Source organism: Elgaria multicarinata, chromosome 12 (assembly GCF_023053635.1).
Source record: "Elgaria multicarinata webbii isolate HBS135686 ecotype San Diego chromosome 12, rElgMul1.1.pri, whole genome shotgun sequence".
NCBI classification, from domain to species: domain Eukaryota; kingdom Metazoa; phylum Chordata; class Lepidosauria; order Squamata; family Anguidae; genus Elgaria; species Elgaria multicarinata.
In genome coordinates this window covers 30,569,405-30,593,624 of record NC_086182.1, presented here as the reverse complement: position 1 = coordinate 30,593,624, position 24,220 = coordinate 30,569,405, and the positions used below count along the sequence as shown (strand labels likewise).

General features: G+C 46.2%; 1 protein-coding gene across 1 annotated transcript; it reads left to right on the top strand.

Annotated features, from left to right (window-relative positions):
* Positions 1–2,095: 2,095 nt before the first annotated feature.
* Positions 2,096–17,269, top strand: HTR3A (5-hydroxytryptamine receptor 3A). Its single transcript, XM_063139517.1, has 9 exons — positions 2,096–2,162; positions 7,525–7,691; positions 9,043–9,087; positions 10,601–10,710; positions 12,246–12,415; positions 13,764–13,924; positions 14,739–14,949; positions 15,723–15,956; positions 16,827–17,269. Exons 1-9 carry the CDS (start codon positions 2,096–2,098, stop codon positions 17,114–17,116), a joined length of 1,455 nt encoding a protein of 484 aa, XP_062995587.1. The 3' UTR covers positions 17,117–17,269.
* The last annotated feature ends 6,951 nt before the right edge of the window (positions 17,270–24,220 follow it).

Sequence of the window (24,220 nt, the reverse complement as noted above, 5' to 3'; positions counted from 1 at the left end):
GGCATGACCCTCTAGCAGCCTGCTTGGTTGCTATACTTGTCAGGCAACACCATCTTGGTGGTGCCCCAGTTTTCAGTGGTCCAGTCCATCAAAGCCCAGAACAGGACTTTTAACACCACAGCATCCACTCACCGGAACTTCCTACCACTACAAATTAGATAGGCGCCAACCATTCTGAATTTTCGGCATCTACTGAAGACATACTTTTTCTAACAAGCATTTCCAGGAAGGCAATCTTGTCTTCTGCATACAGTAATAATACAGAGTATCTAACTACGAACTTATAGGGTGTTCTTTTGTACATCGCTTAGGAGTTTCTTTTACTGTAAGAGATTCATAAATGAGATTAAATAAAGAAGGTTGCCCACCCCATGCCTTCTTACAGCATGTTATCAGTATTGCTTTTGAAGAGAAATAGGAGGAGGCCTGGACTACCCAAGCAGCCTGTTGATTGAGGGAACGGAAGGGTGAAAGAGAAGGTCACATTTTTTAATCCTCTGGCATGTGAAAAACTCCCCGCAAGTAGAAAACTAGTCCAGCCAGTGAGTGGCTTTAACTAGAAACTCTCTCCTTTTGTAGAAGTCATTTTTTTCCTACGGTATTTTTTTTCCTGATGTGTGTGCCTGTGTGACCATTCAAGACTGTGAAGACTCCCAGCATTTATTAATTCATTTCATATAATCATTTGCTGTTTCTCAGTCCCCAATGGAACCTCCAAAGTGCCTTGCAAACACAATGAAGCTCTAATAATAAAAATAAAACATGAAAAACATGCAGCCCGGACTGAGTCGAGATTACCACTTTCAGGATTTTGCTGCCTCATTCTGCTGTTGTTTTTTTTTATAGAAGTGTATCTCCTCCAACATTTTAAGTTGGAAATAAAAATGCAGGAGCAGAATGGCACAAAAGGCCCAGACCTTGCTCTCTGGCCAGGATCAGTGCCAAGGAAGGCATGGTCAGGCATCTCCTGGGGGGCAAACGCCAGCAGGGCCCCCCTGACAAGAGTTTTCTCCTCTTTCTCTTCACCATGGCAACCTGTGGTTCACCTTCCTTTCACTCTGGTCCAGATGATGGTGATGATGGCCTACTTGCCCTCTGGTTCTCTGCCTGCCAAGCAAGAAAGTGCCAAGCAATGATGATGATGATGATGATGAGGAGGAGGAGGAGGAGGAAAAGCAGCTGATGACAATAGTTGCGAGAAGGTCAACTCATTGAAGGAGGAGATCCATGGAGAGTGTCTTGCTCAAGGACCCCCCAAAACCTGGAGTTAGCACTGACTCTGTCCTCCGTCCATTTTCTCCAAGCCCTGACCACATATGTGTGGGGCTTGGATGCCACAAACCATAGCCAGGAAATCGTAAGTGGCAGCCATTTTAGGGCTTGCTTGCTCTTCTCAGAAGCATTGTCTTTTCTTAAATCACCTTCTTTCCACAGAGACGCCTGTGGTTCTCCCATTTGAATCCCAGTAACCTGTAGCCCAGGCTCAATATTTCAGCCCCATCCAGGATGGCGCTCTTATTATCTGATCTCGGTCACTACCCCATCATGACACTTGATACGCTAATGCAGAGATTATCGCTGAAGCATCCCTGTCCATTTGTTAGGACGATGCTCAAGCGGGTCTCAGGTAACCCAGTGCCTCTCACGTTTAACCCCACACAGACAGCTGAGCCAGTGGTACCCTGCCCCTCCCCCCTCCCCCCGTCCTGTGCCCACAGAGATGCAGCAGCGATGAGCATCAATTCCTGATCATTTTGCATGACATCAGCTTGGGTGGGTGGGTGAACATCATTGAATCCTCCCTGACTGAAACTTCAGGCAGCAGAGAGAGAGAGAGAGAGAGAGAGAGAGAGAGAGAGAGAGAGAGAGACTGATTGCAACATTAATTATGCATTTTTAAAAAATCCAACAGTTGGGGAAAAACAAGGAAGGAGGGGAGTAAAGAACCCTTTGCCTTCTTAATTGCATTTAATTTCTCTGCAAAGGGAAAGATAGAGAGAAGGAAAGGGTGAGATAGAATAGCAAGTTTCATTCTGCTGTGTCAAGCTGATCAGTAGAGGAACTAAGGACGAAAACGCCTTCTACCCTTCGGAAGATGTCCATAGCTCCCTCTGCACCATGGATCTTTCTGCTCCTGTTTATTTCCATGCCACAAAGCAAAGGTAAGGGAAACTTGAGTGAAAGTTCGAAGGGACTGTGCTGTGTTCGTTTCTGTGGCCTCTGGACAGAAGAACTTGCACGAGAATCTCAGCATTTGTGGGTTCAACTTTGAGAGGATGCTGAATGTTTTGTTTTAAGCCAGGAACCCATCATGGACCACGAGGATGTCAGGTACCACGCTGTATGTTTATGGATGAGCAGTGATGGGTGCCATGTGTTATGTGATAACGGATTGTTCAGGGGGCAGTCCTGCGTTTGAACTAAATGGGGGGGGGAAGGTTGCAGCATTAAAAAATGAAGCCCTTGTTATCACAAATGACTATGGGATGGGCTGCCAACAGATGTAGATATGGCCACTGGCTTCGGTAGGTTTAAAAGGAGATGGGGCTAATTCAGTGAAGATGGGAGTATCCACAACTATTAGGCATTATAGCTAAATGAAGACCTCCGAGTCCAGAGACAGTGTACCTCTCAGCAGCTATCAGGTGCTGGAGACAGAGAACAAAGAACGTCTGTTGCTTTGATGTCCTGCATGTCTGTTGCTCTGAGACATCTGGCCAGCCACTGTTGGAAGCAAGAGGCTCAGCTAAATGGACCCTTGGTCCTGTTGGGTTCTTCTGATGACTTCCACATGCTTTCAACAGAAGATACTGGACCTGGAGGCTGGAGTGCTCTTTGCTAAGGGCTGTTAAGAACAATCTTTGTGAGCATGTTCTAAAAGTCAGCCTTAACTCAAGGACATCTGATACCTACTACCAGAAACCTACATTTTGAGCAGAGATGTCCCCCCTACCCTATGTTTGTCCCTACCAACTTGTGGTTTCTTATTATTTAAACTTACTAGGGGAAATGAAAGGTTTCCTAGGCAGAAAAGTGAAATGTATTCACACAACTACTGAGACCAAGAAACCATTAAAAAGCCGAAATAAATGCAGCCTGAGAACCGGCCGTCTAAGCCAAGTCAACTTGGGGAAAACCAGTCCTGCTTCTGTTCCTTGTTGTTCTAAATGGCGGGGGCTGGAATTCTTGGATGGCACCAATGGTGCAGAGAACAGATGACTGTGTTGCTATTCAGACTTCCTGTTCCTGATAGCACAATGCACCGGGTGAACTAATGATCATCTGTTAATTAGGAGCTATTTGGTTTGTTAAGCGGTGGGAGCAGAATTTGCGAGTAGATGGAAACTGCTGACAGGTGGACATCTGGTGTTGTTTTGCTGCCATGCTAAGACAGGTTTGAATATGCCTTTCATTTGGGAGCCATTTTGAGACCCTCCGTCTCCACTGCAAGAAACTAGCACAACATCATCAACTGGGCTAGCTCTGTTAGTCTGTTGCAGCAAACAAATAAACAAACAAAAAATCCAAAGAGTCTCGTGGCACCTTGAAGACTAACACATTTATTCTGGCAGAAGCTTTCCCAGAGAATCATCTGATGAAGTGGACTATAGCCCACAAAAGCTTATGCCATACTGTACTTGTTAGGGTTGGATCGAGATCCGGGATCTGACCCTTAGTCTGAAGTGATCCAAGACTCTTTGTTAACATTATCATTCCAGAAAAGTGATGAAAAATGTGGCTGGCACCAGAGCTAGAGAATTCTATCAGAGCTGCTTCAGTAGGCAGAAGCTATCATGAATTCCTTCTCTGCAAATCCCATTGGAAAGAGGGGTGGACACATGCAACAGGCAGGTCATGTTTCCAGTGGGACTGTGTCCAGAATGAATAAGAATGAATGATCCATAAGGACCTGAGAAGAGCCCTGCCGGAACAGATCAAAAGCCCATTAGGTCAGTGTTTCCCAAGGCAACAGCCAGCCAGAAGTGCCCAAGAAGCCCACAACCACGGCATGAATGTAACAGTTCTCTCCCATTGAACTGGTATTCAGGGGTAGGCTGCCTCTAAACATGGCAGTTCCATATAGTCATCATGGCGAGTAGCCATTGATGGACCCATCTTTCTCCTTGCTTTTAAAGGGCATCTAAGCCACTGGCAACTTCTCTATCTTGTGGCAGAGAATCCCATACATTAATTACACATGGAGTGAAGAAGGTACTGCCTAATCTGTCCTGAACCTTCTGTCAATCAATTTAATTGGATGACCCCAAGTTCTAGTATTAGGACACAGTGGGTGAAAAGTCTCTTATCCACTTTCTCCACACCAGGCATGAGTTGATAAACCACTATCATGTCCCTTCCGCCCGCCCTTTCTAGACTAAAAAGTCCCAAGCCCTTTTCCCCTTTCCTTGTAAAGAACAGGTTTCAGCCCCATTATAATTTCGGTCAACCTTTCCCAGCTCTGTGGTATCCTTTGTTGAGAAGGGGGCAACCATCTCCATTTTGATGTATAACATACTGACCTCAATCGCCTAAGGCTCTCAACACAACACTTCTAATTAGGGCTGGTGGAATATTGGATTGCTGAAAAGCTAGGGTGACCATATGAAAAGGAGGACAGGGCTTTCTGTCCTCTTAACTGCAGATGGACATGGACATTTCCTGGGCCTGCAGCCAAAGAATGATTATGGGGAACAACGTTCTTTGTGTTCCTGGTATGTGAAAATCCAACAACCCCCAACGGTTCTCTATGGATCCCACCACCATCTGTTGCATGCAGAAAACATGGGGGTGGAAGGGATGGGAGAATTCGTTTTATTCCTGAGAGCTGAGGTGTTTGGAAGGAGCTGAGAAATCAATGTCGGAGCTCCTCTGCAGCTCCTTCCTAAAGTCCCAGATCCCCAGAGGCCTCTAGTTGAGAGCCATGTCACTTAGCTTCAGCCCTGCTATCTTCACCCATGAAACCTGTAGACCCCAGAAGAATCCCAAGCGCTGAGTTCTGTGGTGTGGCATTCTCAAGACCCTCATGCATTGATGAGTCAGTGTCAGTGGTCCCATGAAGTCCGTTTAGACCCTGGACTTAATGGTTCCACACACCCCCTCCCTTTAGACAGCCATTAACATTTCTCTTCTCTCCTCCCTCTTAACTACCTCGTGCTTTATAACTGCTTCTCCATTCGTGATCTGTTACAGCAAAAGTCAAGGACGAAAACCTCGTTGCAAACCCTGAAATACCCTGAATGTGAGCTGTTCCTGATTTTAAACTCAGTTAAATCAAAGGGCCACTTTAACTACAGGAATAAAATGGTGCCAGCTACTGCGGCCCTGATGCTAAGCATGTTCATTTGAGGATAGCCACCCTTTTGATGTGGAAAATGATATGAGCATCTGTAACCATGTACATTCCTGGGCAGCTCTTCCTGCTGCTCCCTGCGACTATAAAATGCTTTTGAAAATTAAAAGAAAGAAAGGATGCTGTAGGGTCAGTCCGGGTGCTACAGAGGGGCCTGTTTGCTGCTGTCCCCATTGCCTGCTGCTCTCTAGGTGGCCATTTGGGCCCACCCAGCTGCAGAGCCCCAGACTTCAGCCCCAAGGTCTTACCCTAGCTGCACCATAGGTTTGTGTTATCCTTGATACTCTGCATTGCTGCTCGAGAGTTGGACCACTGCCCATCAAATCACCTCTCTGTCCTTGTGAGAGTGAGTCACAGCCCACCCCCACCCCGCCCATAGCAATAGCAGAGACAAGAAGCCCAAGAACCCGTCCTGGAGCCCATCCTAGCCAGCTGCAGAACTTAGCACATGCCAGTTGGACCTCGCAGGGTCATTTGGAAGAGGCAGAGGAAAAGCCTGCAGCACAATTACAAAGCCAGCCTCTTATCTGCCGACTCCCATAATTTGTTTTCCTCTTTCTCTCCTGCCCGCCCCATATTCTCTCTCCAGCTGCCTGAAGCTCGTGAGCCCAGCTAGCTTGGAGGAATTATAGATGGTGAGAAAAGGCAGAGGGGTCTGCTTGAAAAGTCTCCTCCAAGGCTGCTTTCCTCCAAGTACCGGCAGATCTATTCCAATTAGGCACTGCTTGGAAAGTGTGAATTGTGCCCCCGTGTTAGGAAGTCATGTACAGGGAGAGACGTTGCAGCCAGTAGCAGAGGCAGCGGCGGTGGCAGCTCTGGAGTTTTGAGTTGGCTTTTTTTATCCAGAGTTGCCTTGCAAGAGATAGTTTGCATCGAAGGCAGCTTGCTGGGCTCTGAATACTGGATCAGCTGTTACAGGAAAGTTACGGGGAACACAACTTTCAAGATGCTTGCAAATCTTCACATTCAAAGGGTCTGCTAGTTGACTGCAAAACAGACTCCATTCTTTTGTAAAGTATCAAGAGGCTCATAGGAGGGGTGCCACCCCATATTGCTGGGACAGCTTTGGCACGGTGCTAGTTATTGCTTGTACACTATCAATGCGCAGAAGGACATCAGCAGAAAAGCTCAGGCCTTTGCCTCAAGAAGCCTACAGTTTAAAAGTCGGCAGGGTGTCATGATGTCAAGAAGGTCCCATGCTCCCTGATTTATTGATGTATCAGTTACATTTCTATACTGTCCAGCAGCCAAAGCCCCCTGATGGGTTGAGCCAAGGGGTCTGCCCAAAAGTATTGGACAGAGAGGCAGGCCAAGGTCAAGAGACTCGGAGGGAGCAATGCTATGGCCCTCAGACAGTGTCTGTATTTTGGATTTTCAGATCTGAGGTCAGAGACAGCATTCCGACCACAGAGGGGGGAATCTGCACTCCAAACCCACTTCCCCACCCACTTGCAGACGGTTTGGAAAGAACCATGCCAGCTGCTCTCCAGGGTTGGGAACCCAAGTTCAGAGGATGAGGAAAGGGGGCATTTTGGTGGGTGGGGAGAGGAGAGGTCAGGATATGAGCTAGATGGGCAAAAAAGCCCCAGCTAGATGGGCGAAAAGAGCCCATCTAGCAAAAATGTAGAGTGGGAGTATGAGTATGAGGCCATGCCTCCCACTCTGCATTGGATGATCGGAAGTCAATCACTGGATTATCAAAAACCAAGTTTTACAATAATTGAGGGTTGAACTTGTGAGTGAGGCATGGATGGACAGAGAAGTCCATAGCACAAGCATACAACACTTCTTTCAGCCTGAGGATTGAAGACCATTTTGGAGAAGCTCTCTGAGGCCACAGAGACTAAAATTTTGAACGTTAGGTGGCTCTTAAAGGCACAGGGAAGGAAAAAAACACAGAAGTAGAAGAAGCTGGCAATTCTACTGATGATATATTTTTTAATGGGGTGGGGGGAGATGAAAGCATTTTAGTACTTTTATACCACAGCATCTCCGAAAGGAATTAAGGTGATCCTATACCCACTTACCTGAGAGTAGAACTGCATTGTTAATTCTTGGGTGGGGGGGAAGGAGGACATTAGGAGATTTGAATTCTTGCAGGCAGCAACTCATCATCAAGAAGAGTTAATGCTAAGGAAATTCTCCCAAATATTACATGTCATTTTGTTTCCCAGCTTCTCAGAAGATAGCCAACAAACCGGCAAATGTGAGTAAGCCAGCCCTCCGCCACCTCTCAGATTACTTGTTGACCAACTACAGGAAGGGGGTCCGGCCCGTTCGGAACTGGAGGAAAACCACCAACGTGTCCATCGATGTCATGGTCTACGCCATTCTGAGTGTGGTAGGCTCCTTTTCTTCTCTCAGACCTCCAATGCTTCTGCTTCCATGGATACGTGTGGAGGAGGAGGAGGCCACCAACGTGGCCCACAAGGATTTGGAAAACCTTCTTGGCCTGCAGAGGCACGTCAACATTCTTAGTCTTCCTGGTTGAGGCGTTGGTCTCCATAGAGATCTTCATAACTGAATTGGCATTTGGTTTCTCTGTGCATTTTGCTTTTGTTTCTGCTCAGAATCTCTCCAAAGTCCTCCGTGCCTTCTTTTCACTCAAGGTGCTGTCTGTTATTAACACTGAACAGCAGCGAGGTGTTTTCATGTGATCAATTCAGGCCTCTGGTGTGAGCAATCTGTCCCTTGCCCATCAGGCTGATGCTTGGGAAGGAAGAGGAACAGAGAGAGGAATGGGGGTATCAAAAAGAGGAAAAGCGTTCCCCTCCCGCTTTTGGCTTTGGCCCTGCTTACCACCAATTCATTGGCCCTGCTCAGCCCATTCACCAGTGTCATATGGCCCCCAACAGGTAACCCACAATGGGAAGGTGGCCTTCAGCAGCAAAAATGTTGTCCATTCTTGACACAGGACATGTCTAGACGGGGCAATATCCCGGGGATCGTCCCTGTGCATCCACATGACACACAGGGCATCCCGGGACATCTCCTCCCCCTTCAATTCTGACTTTTCCCGTGGTCTGGGGATGATCCCGAGACTGCGGGACATGTGGCCCGCTGTCACGGTTTTGTCCCAGCTCCTTGCGAGTAAATGTGAGGAGCCAGGAACCGGGCACAGACGTCCTCACGAGCTTTGTGCCCATCGGGGGTGGAGTGGAGTGAGTGAGAGGGTAGTTGTTTTTTTAAAAAACATACAGTTTCGTTCGAGCGCTTGTGCACTCATTTTCCTTAAAAGCATGTGCAAATTTCATGCAAATTTCTGCATGAAATTTGCACATGCTAATTTATATATCTAGGTGTAAGTTTAGAAACCGTTATTATAATGTAAATAGAAACACAGTACATCTCGGCACATTATAGAAGACTGCGACCAGGTGAGCCGTCTGCCTTCCACAGTCTGCTGTCCAGGTGTAACGGTCAATGGGCAACTTCAAAGCCATTTGGCTCTTCCTTCTGGGGGTTCTTGATCTTTAAACCAGACTTGGACTGGACAGCCCTTCAGCTAGACAACACCTTCAAAATAGAGGAGTGTCCTCTGTAAAAGAGAATACTTGGCCACCCTAATGCCATCCTGGTTAATGCCCTCTGGTACCACCTCACTTCCCCCCAGCCAGCCATACAAGAAGGTTAATGGGTGAACCAGCCCTTCAGAGTTGTTAACCTGACTTCTGCTTCTCTGCTTTCAACAGGATGAAAAAAACCAAGTTCTGACAACATATATCTGGTACAGACAGGTAAGAAGGTTGCATCCTTTTGCTCATGCAGCAGCTGGCTGCTCGTTTGGCCAGGTCTCCTTTGATGGAGCAGCTGTTTACCACCAAAGCCGCAGAGCCCATCTGACTAACTCAGATCCCAGGATGCTGAGGTCTTTCACTGGGCACCTCTGTGCCTTTGCTTTCTTCACCTCTTCATAGAATCATAGAATCATAGAACAGTAGAGTTGGAAGGGGCCTATAAGGCCATCAAGTCCAACCCCCTGCTCAATGCAGAAATTCACCCTAAAGCATACCTGACAGATGATTGTCTAGCTGCCTCTTGAATGCCTCTAGTGTGGGAGAGCCCACAACCTCCCTAGGTAACTGCTTCCATTGTTGTACTGCTCTAACAGTCAGGAAGTATTTCCTGATGTCCAGCTGGAATCTGGCTTCCTGTGACTTCAGCCCATTCAGTCAACGGCTGTGTTCTATTGGCAAATTGGGCTGCATTCACTATTACGCTAAGCACCTGACAGTGTGGGGTTTCTTTTCCCAGCCTGGTCCCCTCCAGATGTTTTGGACTGCAACTCCCATCATCTCTGATCACTGGTCATGCTGGCCAGGGCTGATGGGAGTTATCATCCACAAACCATCTGGAGGAGATGAGAAAAGATAAATCTGATAGCACTTTTCAAGTACATAGAGGAAAGCAGGTTTCGGTGGAACATCAGGAGAAACCAACTTCCTAGCGAGGTGTCGGGCTCTCCGTCACTGGAGGTATTCAAACAGAGACTGGGCTGCCATCTATCTGGGATGCTTTCAACTGGATTCCTGCACTGAGCAGGCAGTTGGACTCAATTTATTTATTTATTTATTTATTTATTTATTACATTTTTATACCGCCCAATAGCCGAAGCTCTCTGGGCGGTTCACAAAAATTAAAATCATCATAAAACAACCAACAAGTTAAAAATACAAATACAAAATACAATATAAAAGGCACAACCAGGATAAAACCACGCAGCAAAATTGATATAAGGTTAAAATACAGAGTTAAAACAGTATAATTTAAATTTAAGTTAAAATTAAGTGTTAAAATACTGAGTGAATAAAAAGGTCTTCAGCTGGCGACGAAAGGAGTACAGTGTAGGCGCCAGGCGGACCTCTCTGGGGAGCTCATTCCACAACCGGGGTGCCACAGCGGAGAAAGCCCTCCTCAATGGCCTAAATCCCTCCTTTCAACTTTAAGATCCTATAAGTCTAAGAAAAAAGGTCTTTTTTGCTAAGTGTAAGCTGCTCCGAGAGCCTTTTTTGGCTGAGGAGCGGGGTATAAATATGATAAATAAATAAATATTAATAAATAATATTAGCAACGTGGAGGATTTGAGTGACTAAGAGGGACCAGGTGGATGGAAGTGAATGAAGCTATGGGGGTATATTTTTTGCTGATGAACAAAAGAAAAAGAAAGGGCTTATAGAGAAGGGCTGTCCCCTCTTTTAATAATTCAGCATGTAACTGTGGGTCATATCCTGTTCCCCCCCTCTGCTACAGCACTGGATTGATGAATTTCTGCAATGGAATCCGGAGGACTTTGACAACATCACCCAGATGTCTGTTCCTACCGAGGCCATCTGGGTCCCAGATATTCTGATCAATGAATTGTAAGTGCAGCAACCTTCTGGGGCTCTCCGCACTACCACATTCTGGGCGTGTGGGCAGGCTGGGAGGAAACATGAGGATTTAGCCCCTTCCCTTCCTTTCATCTCTTTCCACTTTGTATTCTTGGCATTGCTTTCCTTCTGGCTCTCTCTTCTGCTTACTGTATTTTGCAGATGGGGAGAAGGCTGAGGAATTGGGATGGTTCCAGTAGTGGGAAACTATAAACACTCATAATTACCCTTGCCTTGTTGGGCGTGGGATTCAAATATTCTGAGGAAGTCTTTGTCGAGGAGACAGAGACAATGGAGAGGCAGCTGCAGAGCCGGCAACCCATACTTGGAAGAGAGAGAGAGAGAGAGAGAGAGAGAGAGAGGAACAGATTTATTGTTCCAAACCATCCTTCTGTTGCGACCATTGGAAGACCTTAGCAAGGACTGGAAAGCCCCTTTGTGGAGGGGAATAAACCCTTTCCATATTCATTTTCTGTAGCTAAACAAGTTCATCCCACTGGCTTGTGAAGGCGTTCAAGTGCCATTTGGGTTACAAGGTTCAGGGAGTGGTGAAATTGTGGTTGAGAAATGGCGGAGAATGGACGAGGCACAGCCATTGCGTACCCCTTTGGGATGGACTGGATCGAATGGGGAAAGAGCTTAGTTGGCTCAAAGGAGCCCCAGTTATGGCCAATCCAGTTAGGGGGAGAGTTCTGGGAGAAGGATAGGGATGAGCAATGGGCGATCCTCCATGGTGTTTGCAGCCCTTGCAAACCGCCTCGTCCCCCCGATCCAAAGAGAGCTTTGGCTATTGGGTGGTATAGAAAGGTAATAAATAAAGAGATGTAGAGAAGGGCTTCAGGTTCCATCTGTAGTGCCCAGCACTGGTTTCTTTACCAGCACATGGTGAGTAGACCAGGAGATGACACGCTGTCTCTCTGGCCCCATTCAGAAGACACCTTAAACCACAGCTTTAACTATGATGGTTAAGCCCTGAAAGCAGGGCTGTATTCAGAAGACACCTTAAACCATGGCTTGAACCACAGTGAATAAGGCTCTTTGCCTTATAGAAAGAAATAGTTCTATTGCTAGGGCAGCAAATCTGGGAGAGCAGCCATTGGATAAGAGAGCTGCCCATTTTGGCGATGAAGCCACAAAGTTGGCAGAAACAACTTTGCAATCGGAAGCATGGCATGTTGGTGGTGCCCAACGAAATGAAATGGTCACAAGGCAGGAACGACACCTACAGTTTTCTTCCCCAGGAGAATGATAAATGTTGTGAGGTTTTCAAGGGCTCAAATGCAAAAAAAATCGGGGTGTTGTCACTGGAAATGAAAAAGCAGCTCCATTGTCATAAGATGCCAACAGGCCCATGTTGAACATGTTGAGAAGATGCTTTCGCAAAGATGTGTGAAGTCACACCTCAAGATTTGGAATCTGGAGTGAAGGAGTTCTATCAGTGGGATAATACGATGCTTTCAGCAGTAGCCAAAATTGCTGGTGTTCTTTTCCCTGGCTTCCTATTTCTCCTCCTGCATTTCCTGCAGTGTCGATGTGGGCAAATCCCCTGACATTCCCTATGTCTACATCCTACATCATGGGGAAGTGCGGAACCTGAAGCCCATCCAGGTAGTAACTGCCTGCAGCCTGGACATCTACAACTTCCCTTTTGATGTGCAGAACTGCTCTCTGACCTTCACCAGCTGGCTCCATAACAGTATGTGATGAGTTGCATTGATTTCACCTTGTGGCTTGTTGTAGGCTGGGAGAGGACGCTGATGTGAAAAGTCTAAATGCGAGGGGTGGGTGTCATATCCTCATATCCTCATCCTGGTTGTCCAAGATGACAATTTTCCAACCTTCTGTCTTAAGCTACTTCTGTGACCATAAAGACTAGGTCTACCAATGGCTACTTGACATGACAACTAAGTACAAACTCCATATTCGGACCACTTCCCTACCTCCTATTACCACGCACTGCAGCGAACAATAAGAGATGCTCCAGGTGTGAACCTGCAAGAGGGATCTGGATGGCCCCTTCTGGGCTTAAGTAGCCTTTGGTGTGATTCAGCACAGGCAGATCCTATGACAACCATTACTCTTTTAATGACCCTGATTTTCATCATTGGAGAAGAGTCAGGCCTGCACTTAGTCCCATAGAAATCAGTGGGCTTAAAAATAGCTAACTGGTTGGGTTGCAGCCCATGTGCTTTTCTGTTTTTCCGGCACTGCATTGCATGGCACTAGTCAAGTTGTGGCTATGGGACATTTATTTTGGACCTCCTGCAATGGGGCTTCCATGTGTGGCCACCAACCCAAAAGGTAGGGCTGTGCACGGACCCCCCGCTCTGCCACGCTCCCAATCCACAAATTGCAGATTGGGCCTGCTCTGCCCCACCTTGATCCGCCTAGGGTCCGCTCCGCTCTGCTGCAGAGCTCCGGCTCCGAATCAGAGGTCCACAGCAGCGGGAGGTGGCACCAGGTAAGGCCCCCTCCCTTCTCCCCCTTACCTGCTTCCGTCCCGGCCCGCCGCCAGCTTCACTAGAGCCCGCGGCTCAACCAGGAACTGTAGGCCCCGCTTGTGGCCTACAGTTCCAGGTTGAGCCGTGGGTTCTAGTGAAGCCAGTGATGGGCTGCGACGGATGCAGGTAAGTCCCCCCTCCCCCTTGCCCCCTTACTTGGCTCTGCCGCTGTCGCCGCACGGGCAGCGGCAGCAGCAGCAGGGCCAAGTTAACCCCCCCTACCTTTTTTGTGGAGCTCCGGATCGAGGCGAAGGATCCACCTTCACCTCGATCTACTGTGCGACGCTCCGCTGCTCCCCCGATCCTCTTCGCCTCCGCTTTAAGGGGAGGTGAAGCACCCCAATCCGCTTCTGCTTCTCCGGTCCGAGGAGAAGCGGAGCACAGCCCTACCAAAAAGATTCATTTAATGTGTTATATTCAGAAACGCCAACCACCATCACTTCTGCATGGGCCTAGCATGGGGAGGGGAGGGATTTCTAGGACATGATTGGTGACTCCTTTAGCACTTTTACTCTGCTATTCTTCCCATCTGCTGTTCCTCAGTCCGAGATATCAACATTTCCCTGTGGCGGACCCCGGAGGAAGTCAAACATGACAAGAGTGTCTTCATGAACCAGGGAGAGTGGGAACTTCTGCATGTTCTCAGCCAGTTCCGAGAGTTCAGTGTTGGGGACAGTGATTACTATGCTGAGATGAAGTTCTTTGTAAGTAGCTTTGGTGAGCCTGGGGGAAGACAGGGACGTGATGGAGGGAGGGGGAGAGAAAACGGAACAGGCTCTTTGATGCAACTGCAGGGGGATAGAGAAAGGAGGCTTGTGTTGGGACGCTGACGCAAGATGGAACATCCCACTCATGGTAAAGGCCTTCCAAGAAGGCTGCATTTCTCAGTTTCCTGAATCTCCCTTCTCGGTTTCTCCCAGACGTGCCTTTCTCTGAATGCACGTTCGTAGAAACCACGGTCTCTTCCAACAATATCTCAGCTTACATTTAAATACTTACATAGCCAAGCATCCATCAGTGGCTGGAGATTCTCCTCTTTGTAAAGTGATACTGAGATTTGAGTACAAGATGTCTTACAAAGCCCGTGGGGGAAATAATAATCCTGCATTTCAACCTTGTGATTTTCTGGCATTAGAAAGGAGAGCATCTTGGGCCATTTTTGTACCTTTTATTTTGTGTTGTTAAAACATGAGCAGGGAAAGATAGCGGAAAGAGCAGTACACCCCCTTTCAGAGGAGGAAGAGTTAATCCTGTCTAACAACCATTTTGTAGAAAGCACAGGGCATAAACAGAAGACTAGGTAGCAATGCTCCTCCCAAAGGAACCCACAATGTGCCCTCCTGGCTTAGCAGGCATCGGGTGCCAATGTAGCTCTTGGCTTGTGCCACTCCAGAGTGGCACAAGCCACATTAAATGAGCCTTAATGGATTGGAGTGAGAGCCAACCAGCATTAGTGTGAGCCCCAAAGTAGCTCCCACTTCTGCCAAGATCTCGGCATGTCTCTTTGTGTATTTGTAGGTGGTGATCCGGAGACGCCCGCTCTTTTATGCTGTGAGCCTCCTACTCCCTAGTATCTTCCTCATGGTCATGGACATTGTGGGATTCTACCTGCCCCCCGACAGTGGGGAGAGGGTCTCATTCAAGATCACCTTGCTCCTTGGTTATTCCGTTTTCCTGATCATCGTGTCTGACACGCTGCCTGCCACAGCTATCGGGACCCCACTTATAGGTAAGATCATAGTAACTCCATCGGCAGGAGGTACCAGGGCTAAAGAAGAAGCAACAGTTGATTGTGCACAGCAGCTGGTGGTGCAGCAGTCAGTGGCGGGATGTTAAGAAATGATTTAAGCTGTGTGTTTGAGATTAGGGATAGTCAGATGAATCCCAAGAAGACTGTTGATAAGCTTGGGATTTCCTTTTGCAATTAGTGCTTGGTAGGGTTGAGAGAACCAGGGGTGTTTCAGCTCACCAAGATTCAATTAACTTGAGTCATCTGGATCCCATTTCCTGTTACAGCCTGGTTTGCTTTGTGTTCACACATTCCAAATAGGGAAAGCGAGCATTTCCTTGTGCATATTTTTAAAAGTACAAATCCCACCCACCCACAATTGACTAAACAATAAAAAACAGAGGGCTTGGCTACACTGTCTGCATCTTTACTTAGTTAAGGAATGGACTCACTACCACAAGATGTATGGTTTTAAAAGGGGGTTGGATAAATTCCTGGAGGCAAAGGCTATGAATGGCTACTAGCCCTGATGGTTGTGTGCTCTCTCCCATATTCAAGGCAATAAGCCTGTGAGCACCAGTTGCTGGGGAACATGGGTGGGAGGGTGCTGTTGCACCATGTCCTGCTTGTTGGTCCCTGGCTGATGGCTGGTTGGCCGCTGTGTAAACAGAGTGGTGGACTAGATGGACCCTTGGTCTGATCCAGCATCAGGGCTCTTCTTATGTTCTTATGTTCTTATGACTTGACTGAAAGTCCTGGCTTCCTTCCTACAGGGGTCTATTTTGTGGTCTGCATGGCCTTGCTGGTCATCAGCTTGACCGAGACCATTCTCATTGTGCGGCTGGTGCACAAGCAGGACCTGCAGCCACACGTTCCTGACTGGGTGAAGCACTGGGTGCTGGAGCGGGCCACCATCCTGCTCTGTATCCGAGACAGGAATGCGTTCTGTCCAGTTCGCACTCAGAGCTCCGACATCTCCAGGAACATGGAGAACAATGACAGCACAGGTAAGAGCCAACCCAAAGTCCCAAACTGAAATCACACCACCACCCTGCGTTCTGAGGGATGCTTCTTTCTTTGCCCAGGCTGAACCTGACTTCACGGGGATTGAAGGTCCTTGAATTGCATAATAATAATAATAATAATAATAATAATAATAATAATAATAATAATAATAATAATAATAATAATAATAATAATAATTCTTACCTGCCTGTTTGGATCAAGGTGGGGAACAACAGTAAGTATAAAATACATAAAATACTGATTAAAAACAGTACACATTGTTAAAACATTCTAAAAACATCCTAAAAGCATCCTCAAATTCCACTGGATAGGCCTGCTGGAAGAGATCAGACTTTATAAGCTTTCTTAAATGCTAAAAGACTGTTAAGTTGGTGAGTCTCCTCTGGCAGGCCATTCCACTTGTGAAATCTTAAGCACTCTTCGAATACTTAAAAGGTTGTCACACAGAGGAGGGCCAGGATCTCTTCTCGATCCTCCCAGAGTGCAGGACACGGAATAATGGGCTCAAGATACAGGAAGCCAGATTCCAGCTGGACATCAGGAAAAACTTCCTGACTGTTAGAGCAGTACGACAAAGGAACCAATAACCTCGGGAGCTTGGGGCTCTCCCACACTAGAGGCATTCAGGAGGCAGCTGGACAGCCATCTGTCAGGGATGCTTTAGGTTGGATTCCTGCATTGAGCAGGGGGTTGGACTCGATGGCCTTGTAGGCCCCTTCCAAATCTACTATTCTATGACTCTATGAACAAAGCAGACGGCGGGCCTGGATCGGAGCCCAACACTCCAAATTCATCCCGTCTTTGGTTCAGCTCTGCTCACAAGCTCTCCTTCCTTCCTCCACTCCCTGTAGCCAAGCTGAACCACTACAGCTGTGAAAGCACCCGCGATTACGAGGGAGGAGCAAGCAGTACAACAGTCCGGCCTCCAGGGGAGAGTTCGTTGGTGGTTGAAAATATCCTGCAGGAGATTGCGGCCATCCGCCAGTTCCTGGAGAAGCGGGACGAGTTCCGTGACATTGCCCGCGAATGGTTACAGGTGGGCTATGTCCTGGACGTACTTCTCTTCCGGGCCTACCTGGTGGCTGTGCTTGCCTACAGCATCACCTTGGGCACTCTGTGGTCCATCTGGCAATACGCCTGAGAGGAACACATGCAAACACATACCGGCCACATTGCTGGGCTTATGTTTAAGGAGGTGATTATGTTTAATGACTCCTTTTGGAGATTTTTGGACTCATTGGCATGTATTTTCATAATGGAGATCCAGACTCCGAGGTACTTGTGCTGTTGCTGTTCACAGACATGCATCTTAACACTGGTAGATTCAAGTGTCTCTCAAGGCTAATCAATGTGTATCTATTTTAATATCAAGGTGCAGTGTGATACATACCTAACTGGCTGGTATCTGCCACCCTCTGTTGTCCACCCTTAGCTGCGAACACACAGAAGCACATGTAATTGCTCCCAAGTAACCCTTGCACACTTTTAAAAAGGCTACTTTTATGATGCATGCCAGTAGAGAGATGTCCAACTCAGGGCTCCAAAGTGGGGGGAGGTGAAGATGAATTGTGTGGGATTATTCTTTTGTCAAACCGTTACCTCCGTCTCACCCTCCTCCTCCCTGATCTGCTTTTTGGAGAACCTTTCTCACCTCCATCTCAGATCAAAGGGGTTGCATTTTGGCAACTAAGCCATTTTGCTCTGTACATACTTGTCATCATGAAGATAACCCAAAATGTAATGGAAATCCTGCAATAGAGACAGACCTTACTTAATTTCTTCAATAGAATGAGATACATTTCCAGTAGGGATGGATGAATCTACCAATTTTGATTTCTCTCAGTTTTCACATTTTTCCAATCTTAAGTTTGGTTCATCCTGAAGGTTTGACAATTTTTTAAAAGTTTGCATGAAAATTCTATGCATTTGTCCTAATACATGCATTTTTGTTTACTATTTTGCCTAATATACATTTTTTTTCAAGCAACTTTCCTAATATAATGCATTTTAATATTATTTTCACTGAAATGTGCATTTTAGTGAGCACTTTCCCCCAATACTTATACTTTTGTATGGGTTATTTGATGGGAGAACACCATTGCAAAAGTCAGAGAAGAGTGAATTTTGCAGGATAACTGAGTTCCAGTTCACGTATTGGTTTGGAAGTGTGAAATTATGTACATTTGCATTAAAATGTAAATCAAACAAATTTGTTTCCCATTCCTGATTTCAAGTTTCTACAGAAAGCATATTCCTGCATGGAGCCCCAACACCAGATCTGTCTATGAGGGAATTCCACATCTAGTCATGACTAGATGTGGTAGTCACGTGAAGTACTGGTTCCTCTCTATTCGGCCCTGGTTAGGCCTCATCTAGAGTATTGCATCCAGTTCTGGGCTCCACAATTCAAGAAGGATGCAGACAAGCTGGAGCGTGTTCAGAGGAGGGCAACCAGGATGATCAGGGGTCTGGAAACAAAGCCCTATGAAGAAAGACTGAAAGAACTGGGCATGTTTAGCCTGGAGAAGAGAAGGTTGAGGGGAGACATGATAGCACTCTTCAAATACTTGAAAGGTTGTCACACAGAGGAGGGCCAGGATCTCTTCTCGATCCTCCCAGAGTGCAGGGCACGGAATAATGGGCTCAAGTTAAAGGAAGCCAGATTCCAGCTGGACATCAGGCAAAACTTCCTGACTGTTAGAGCAGTGCGACAATGGAATCAGTTATCTAGGGAGGTTGTGGTCTCTCCCACACTAGAGGCCTTCAAGAGGCAGCTGGACAAGCATCTGTCAGGGATGCTTTAGGGTGGATTCCTGCATTGAGCAGGGGGTTGGACTCGATGACCTTGTAGGCCCCTTCCAACTCTGCTATTCTGTGATTCTATGATTACAAGCCATGTATTAGTCATGAATTCCGAACCTCCCCATCTTTGCTGGGGTTCATTGCAGGTGTTGCTACAGAACATATTCCATCAATGTTTTCTTTCCCTTACTGTTACTCTCACCCTTGAAAAATATCCTCTCTCATCGGGGACTATGGGCTCATCTACACCAAGCAGGATATTCCACTATGGAAGTGGTATGAAAGTGGCATATAAAAGGCAGGAGCCACACTACTGCTTTATAGTGGTACTGAAGTGCACTGACAACTGTTGCGGCCCATTGACACATACCATATACCGCTTTCACACCAGTATATCCTGTTTGGTGTGGCTCCCACCTTTTATATACCGCTTCCATACCGCTTTCATAGTGGAATATCCTGCTTGGTGTAGATGAGCCCTATATCTTGACATGTTTCCCAGTCATTCATTCCCAAGAATGGACGATGCTCAGACTATCCACCTATTTTGTAATTACTGTTCTACAGCAACTCTGCAATCCGTGACTACTTGACACTAATATTATCACCTGAACTGTCTTGCAAAGCAAGCAAATTCTCTTCTTGTCGTCCACCTCTGTGTTGTGCAATAAACTGGATATTCCTTGAACTGAACAGAAAGTGCTGGAGTAACTTTGACCCAGAATAGGATGTATGGGTGATAAATAAGAGGGCACAGAACACCTCCTTCTTAAGTATCTGGAGAAGGGGAGTTTCTTTTCTTTTCTTTATTTTCTTTCTTTCTTTCTTTATTACATTTATATACCGCCCCACAGCTGAAGGAATCACATCACCACTTTTCAGCCTAACCTACCTCACAGGGTTGTTGTGAGGGTAAACTGGGACTAACCTGTTGCCACCTTGAGCTCCTTGGAGGAAAGGTAGGATCTATATGTAACAAATAAACACATAAATAAATAACACTACCTAACATTTATTTAGGTATAAATAAACACATAAATAAATAACACTACCTAACAATATTCTGAGGACAAATAAATTGTGCAGCTCACTCTTAAAGAGTGTCTAGTTTACATTAACTGCTGGGAATTTAAACTAATTCATTATTGCATCTAAAGTGTAACTGGCATAGAGAAGGATTTCTTAGTCTCTGATTGTACAGTGTTTCTTGGGAGTAAGACCCACTGAGTAGACACGTACAAGATTGCATTGTTAGATTCCTTGGTGATTACAGTAATCTCTCTCTCTCTCATACATCTGAGAGTTAGCTGCCGTTCCATTCTGCCTCCCAAAACTTCTCATGCTGTTAACTGGGTGTAAAATTGATCCCAATAAAAATATCAAGTTACCATTTCTTTTCTAATTCATGTTCTGGGATCAAATCAGAAATCCAGAGCAAAACGTGTTATGAGGGTGTTTTTCAGCACCATGGACAGTGTCCCTGGATTTACAGTGTTAATGTCCAGAAGGAACCTCTCTCCCTTCTTCACTCATATCAATGGCCAAATGCTGGCAGGGTTTTTCCAAAACAGTTTCCCCGCATAAGTTGCTAAGCAGGGGGTTAACATCTGTGTGGGTGCTTCAGGCCACAACAAAGCCCAAAGGAACGAAAGGCAGAGGAAAATAAGCACCTCATTCTGTGTTGAAAATACCGAACCGTAGCTGATGTCAAAAACTGCTAACCACCTACACTCCTATCCATCTGTCAACATTGCAGATCGTCTGTTCCAGTCAAACCCCTCTGGGTCTCTGTTGCTGCAAAAGGGATCCTATAATCAACTCCTCCCTTTGCAAGAAATAGTAATGTGGCAGGACACCCTTCTAGCCGTAGGACTCCTCACAGGCTGGGAAGGGTGTGTGTGTGTGTGTGTAGGTGTGTTGTGGATGTCAGGGAGAAAGAACTACAAATATTTCATCCCAGTTTGTTTATTCAAAGGGAGCAGCATGGTGGCAAAGAGTTGTGGGGAATTATATTTCGGGGAAGGGTATAGAAGAGCCCTTCTCTGCATCCCACCAGCACAACACATTCGCTATGATGGGACAAGGGAGAGGGCTTTCTCTGTTGTGGCACCCCGACTGTGGAATGCCCGCCCCTTGTTGGCCCGACTGGCGCCAACGCTGATTTTATTCTGGCGCCAAGTGAAAACATGTTTATTTTAACAAAGCTTTTAATGGTTGAATTCATTAAGTTGGCACATTCTTTTAACTGTTTTAATAGTTTTACTGCTTTTAAATTATATATTGTTTTAACTTGGTTTATGGTTTAATTTGTTTTTAGCTGTGTATATTTACTGTTTTATACTGTATGCTTTTATCTGTATGCTGCCCTGAGATCTTATTGATATAGGGCAGGATATAAATGTTTTAAATAAATAAATAAATAAATAAATAATAGAAAGTCAATGTGCGATTAACTTAGGAAATGTGACCAAGATAGCATTAAAAACAAGCCCCAGAAGAACATCTTATAAAATCAGACACCCACATTTCCATCCATTTCAGGGACTGGATACTTATCACAATCAGTCAGCTGTTCACAAGAGCTGGTCTTTCAGCATTATCTCTTTCCTGTATCCGAACTCCAACTCAGGACTCCAACTGAAGCAAGAGAAGCTGACCAAGGGAGCATGCTTTATTTGGGGTGAGATCTGCCCTGCCTAAAATTCACAGCAAGCCTCAAGGAGCCGATGCTGACAGGTGGCTGTACTTTTGCGTGAAGAAAGCTACCTGTCATATATTACGTATGTTCCATGCTGGACTCATTGCCATGGAATGTGGTGTGTTTTGAAGGGATTAGATAATATAGACAAGTCTTCTTGAAAGTGTGGTAAGCTGAAGTCTTTGTATCTAAGAAGATGTGGTTCTCATGGGATGACCTCGTGCTCAGTTTTCAGACATCCCCATGGTATAGAGCAACAATATATTGAGATAAATAGATGATTCATCCAAGGGCTATTTAACACATTATGTTTCTAAGTGTACATCTCTGCCCTGATGGCTTATGTGTACACCTAAAATATGCAAACAACATGCATTGCACAGTTACAGTAACTGGGGAGCTAGCTTTCTTTCTTCCTTTCCAATATTTATATACCACACCACATCCAAAAGATTTCAGAGCAGTGAACAACAGATAGAATAAAATAATAAAGCAACATGATATTAAAATTACTATTTTTAAAAGAACAGAGTTCTGATAAAACTCATATAAGTGTACACTCACTGACGAACCCAGATATGTGTCTATGTAATGTGTGGAACCCGCCTGAGCCAGCATGATTATTCCTACTTTCCAAAGACAGACTTTGACCAAGGGCTGGCCAAGGAAGTTTCCTGGTAGCCTATGAGTCCAAAGAAAACTTTCCCCAGGCACTGGACCAACCAGTCTTTGCTTCATGAATGGTTCAGCTTGCAGCCTGCATGCATTGGTCATCATCTAGAGTTAGTTTCTGTGATAGGTTATACACTGCAACCAACTCTCGTCTGAATGAGCTGGATTTTCTGCAGGACAATTTGTGGAGCATAGTGGATAAGGAATGGAACCCGCTTGAGAAGTTCATTACATCCGCAAACTTCAGCATGGTCTTTGGATCAGTTTTGATGGAAACCCTGAAGTCCTTCCCATGACTGTTGGACATTGGGCTGCAATGAGGACCATCTCACTTGCAGGAAAAAATCAGGATGACTGGCAGGTGGGAGCCAGGCAGATGCCAGTGTGGGATCTTGGTAGTGAGGCCTACAATAATGTGCTGATGATCTGTAAGTGGCTGGCTATTGATGAGGTGTCCAGCTAAAGAGTTAGTAAGACACTAAATCAGCCCCATTGATCCTAGCGAGATCGATGGTGCTACAGACCCGATCACTGCAACGGGCAATTAACAACCGCTGGAATGAGCTGCCTTCATGTAACATCAAATGCTTCAACAGACAAATCCAATCGGCACATCGATCTAGCCTTGCCTGGTGCAAGGTGTGTGTATGCATGTGCCATGTGGACATTCAGGAGCAAATGCAGGATTGGGGGAACTACGGGCACCCTGGTGCAGCAAGGACACCCATCCATTCCCATCCCACTTGGGAGCTTGTCTCCATGGGTGGACCTGAGTCTGCTAGGGGCGGATACTGCCTGCTGCTTCTAAACCAGAAGGCTCAGGTTTTAGGGGCTCTCCTCTTTTCACTCCCTTCTCCATCTAACTTTAGGGAAAGGCTCTATGGCCTCAGCTTTGAGGGTTCTCTTTCCCAATGTGTCCTCATGTTTAGCCAAAGGATTGGGACACTTATCAATGAATACAACTCCATCCAAGATAACAAATTCATCACCATCATCATCCAGAATTCCCTTTTGCATGTGGGAATGGATGAGCCTTATTCTATGCACCTCCAGACCAGCGCCATGCATCAGACTGCTACCAAATCTACCCTCGATTTGGTTTTTTAAAATTTTATTAATGTATTTATTTGCATCTCTCACTCATGTTCTCTTATGCTTCTGCACACTAGGAGATGGATCACACTGGTCAGTCTTTGTGGCGCTGGTGAGTAGATGGCCCTGGTTTAGACGTAGGGGCTGGACTGAATGCTCCATTGGTTCTTTCCAGCCTGTCCTTTCTGCAGACCCATCTGTCCAGTCCTGACCAATCCTGGGGATCTATTTGTGTGGGGAATGCCGTGTGAGACTCAGATGGCTGATAGATGCAAATGCAGCAATCCAGCTAGCTGCAAGTCATACATTTGCAAAAGTGCAGCCACAACTGTGGAAATCATTAGTTCCAGGTCACCATGGCTGCAGAAACAACACGGATTAAATCTCATGTTCAAATGTGTTTCACAGGCACTTCAGGATGTGTTGCGCACACAGGAGGGCTTTGATGGTCAGATTGTGACTTTCTCTTATTCTATGGAAGCTTTCTTTGCTGGGTTTAGGCCTCCCGGCCCTACTCCAGCTCCTACTTGTTGCTGCCACAGCCTGTCCAGCTTCCATCTCTGGGCATGCAAGCAGTGGCAAAAGTGAAGCGATCAAGTGATTTTTTTCATTTGCCTTGCACTCTCCTTTTGTTAATGGTACAGATCAGGTCTAGAGAGAAGTGATTTTGCAGCAGAGAACAGAACGAGGAGGAATCCACTAGTTCTGCTCTCTGCTGCAAAATCAGCAGAGAACAGAACAAGGGGACACACAGAAGGCATCTTACCACCACCACCACCACTAAAAGAACTCCTAGAGCTGGTAATGTGCTTTGCTAAAACAGGCACTCCTAAGATAATGTGAGTTGTTCGCTCCATCGTCATCCAGCAAGACACGAACATGTCGTTGGTTGTCCACACGATGGCAGCGTAGCCCAGTGGTTCTATGGCATGCAAGCTTCCAGGCTGAGAAGGGGTATGGATCTTCCCACAGCAGGTGTCT

Bases quoted from the DNA above. Each gene is read 5' to 3' on its own strand.
- HTR3A (XM_063139517.1), top strand. From the start codon at position 2,096: ATGTCCATAGCTCCCTCTGCACCATGGATCTTTCTGCTCCTGTTTATT. The intron at 2,163-7,524 runs GTAAGGGAAACT...TTTGTTTCCCAG, and splicing joins TTCCATGCCACAAAGCAAAG to CTTCTCAGAAGATAGCCAAC. The intron at 12,416-13,763 runs GTATGTGATGAG...GCTGTTCCTCAG, and splicing joins CACCAGCTGGCTCCATAACA to TCCGAGATATCAACATTTCC.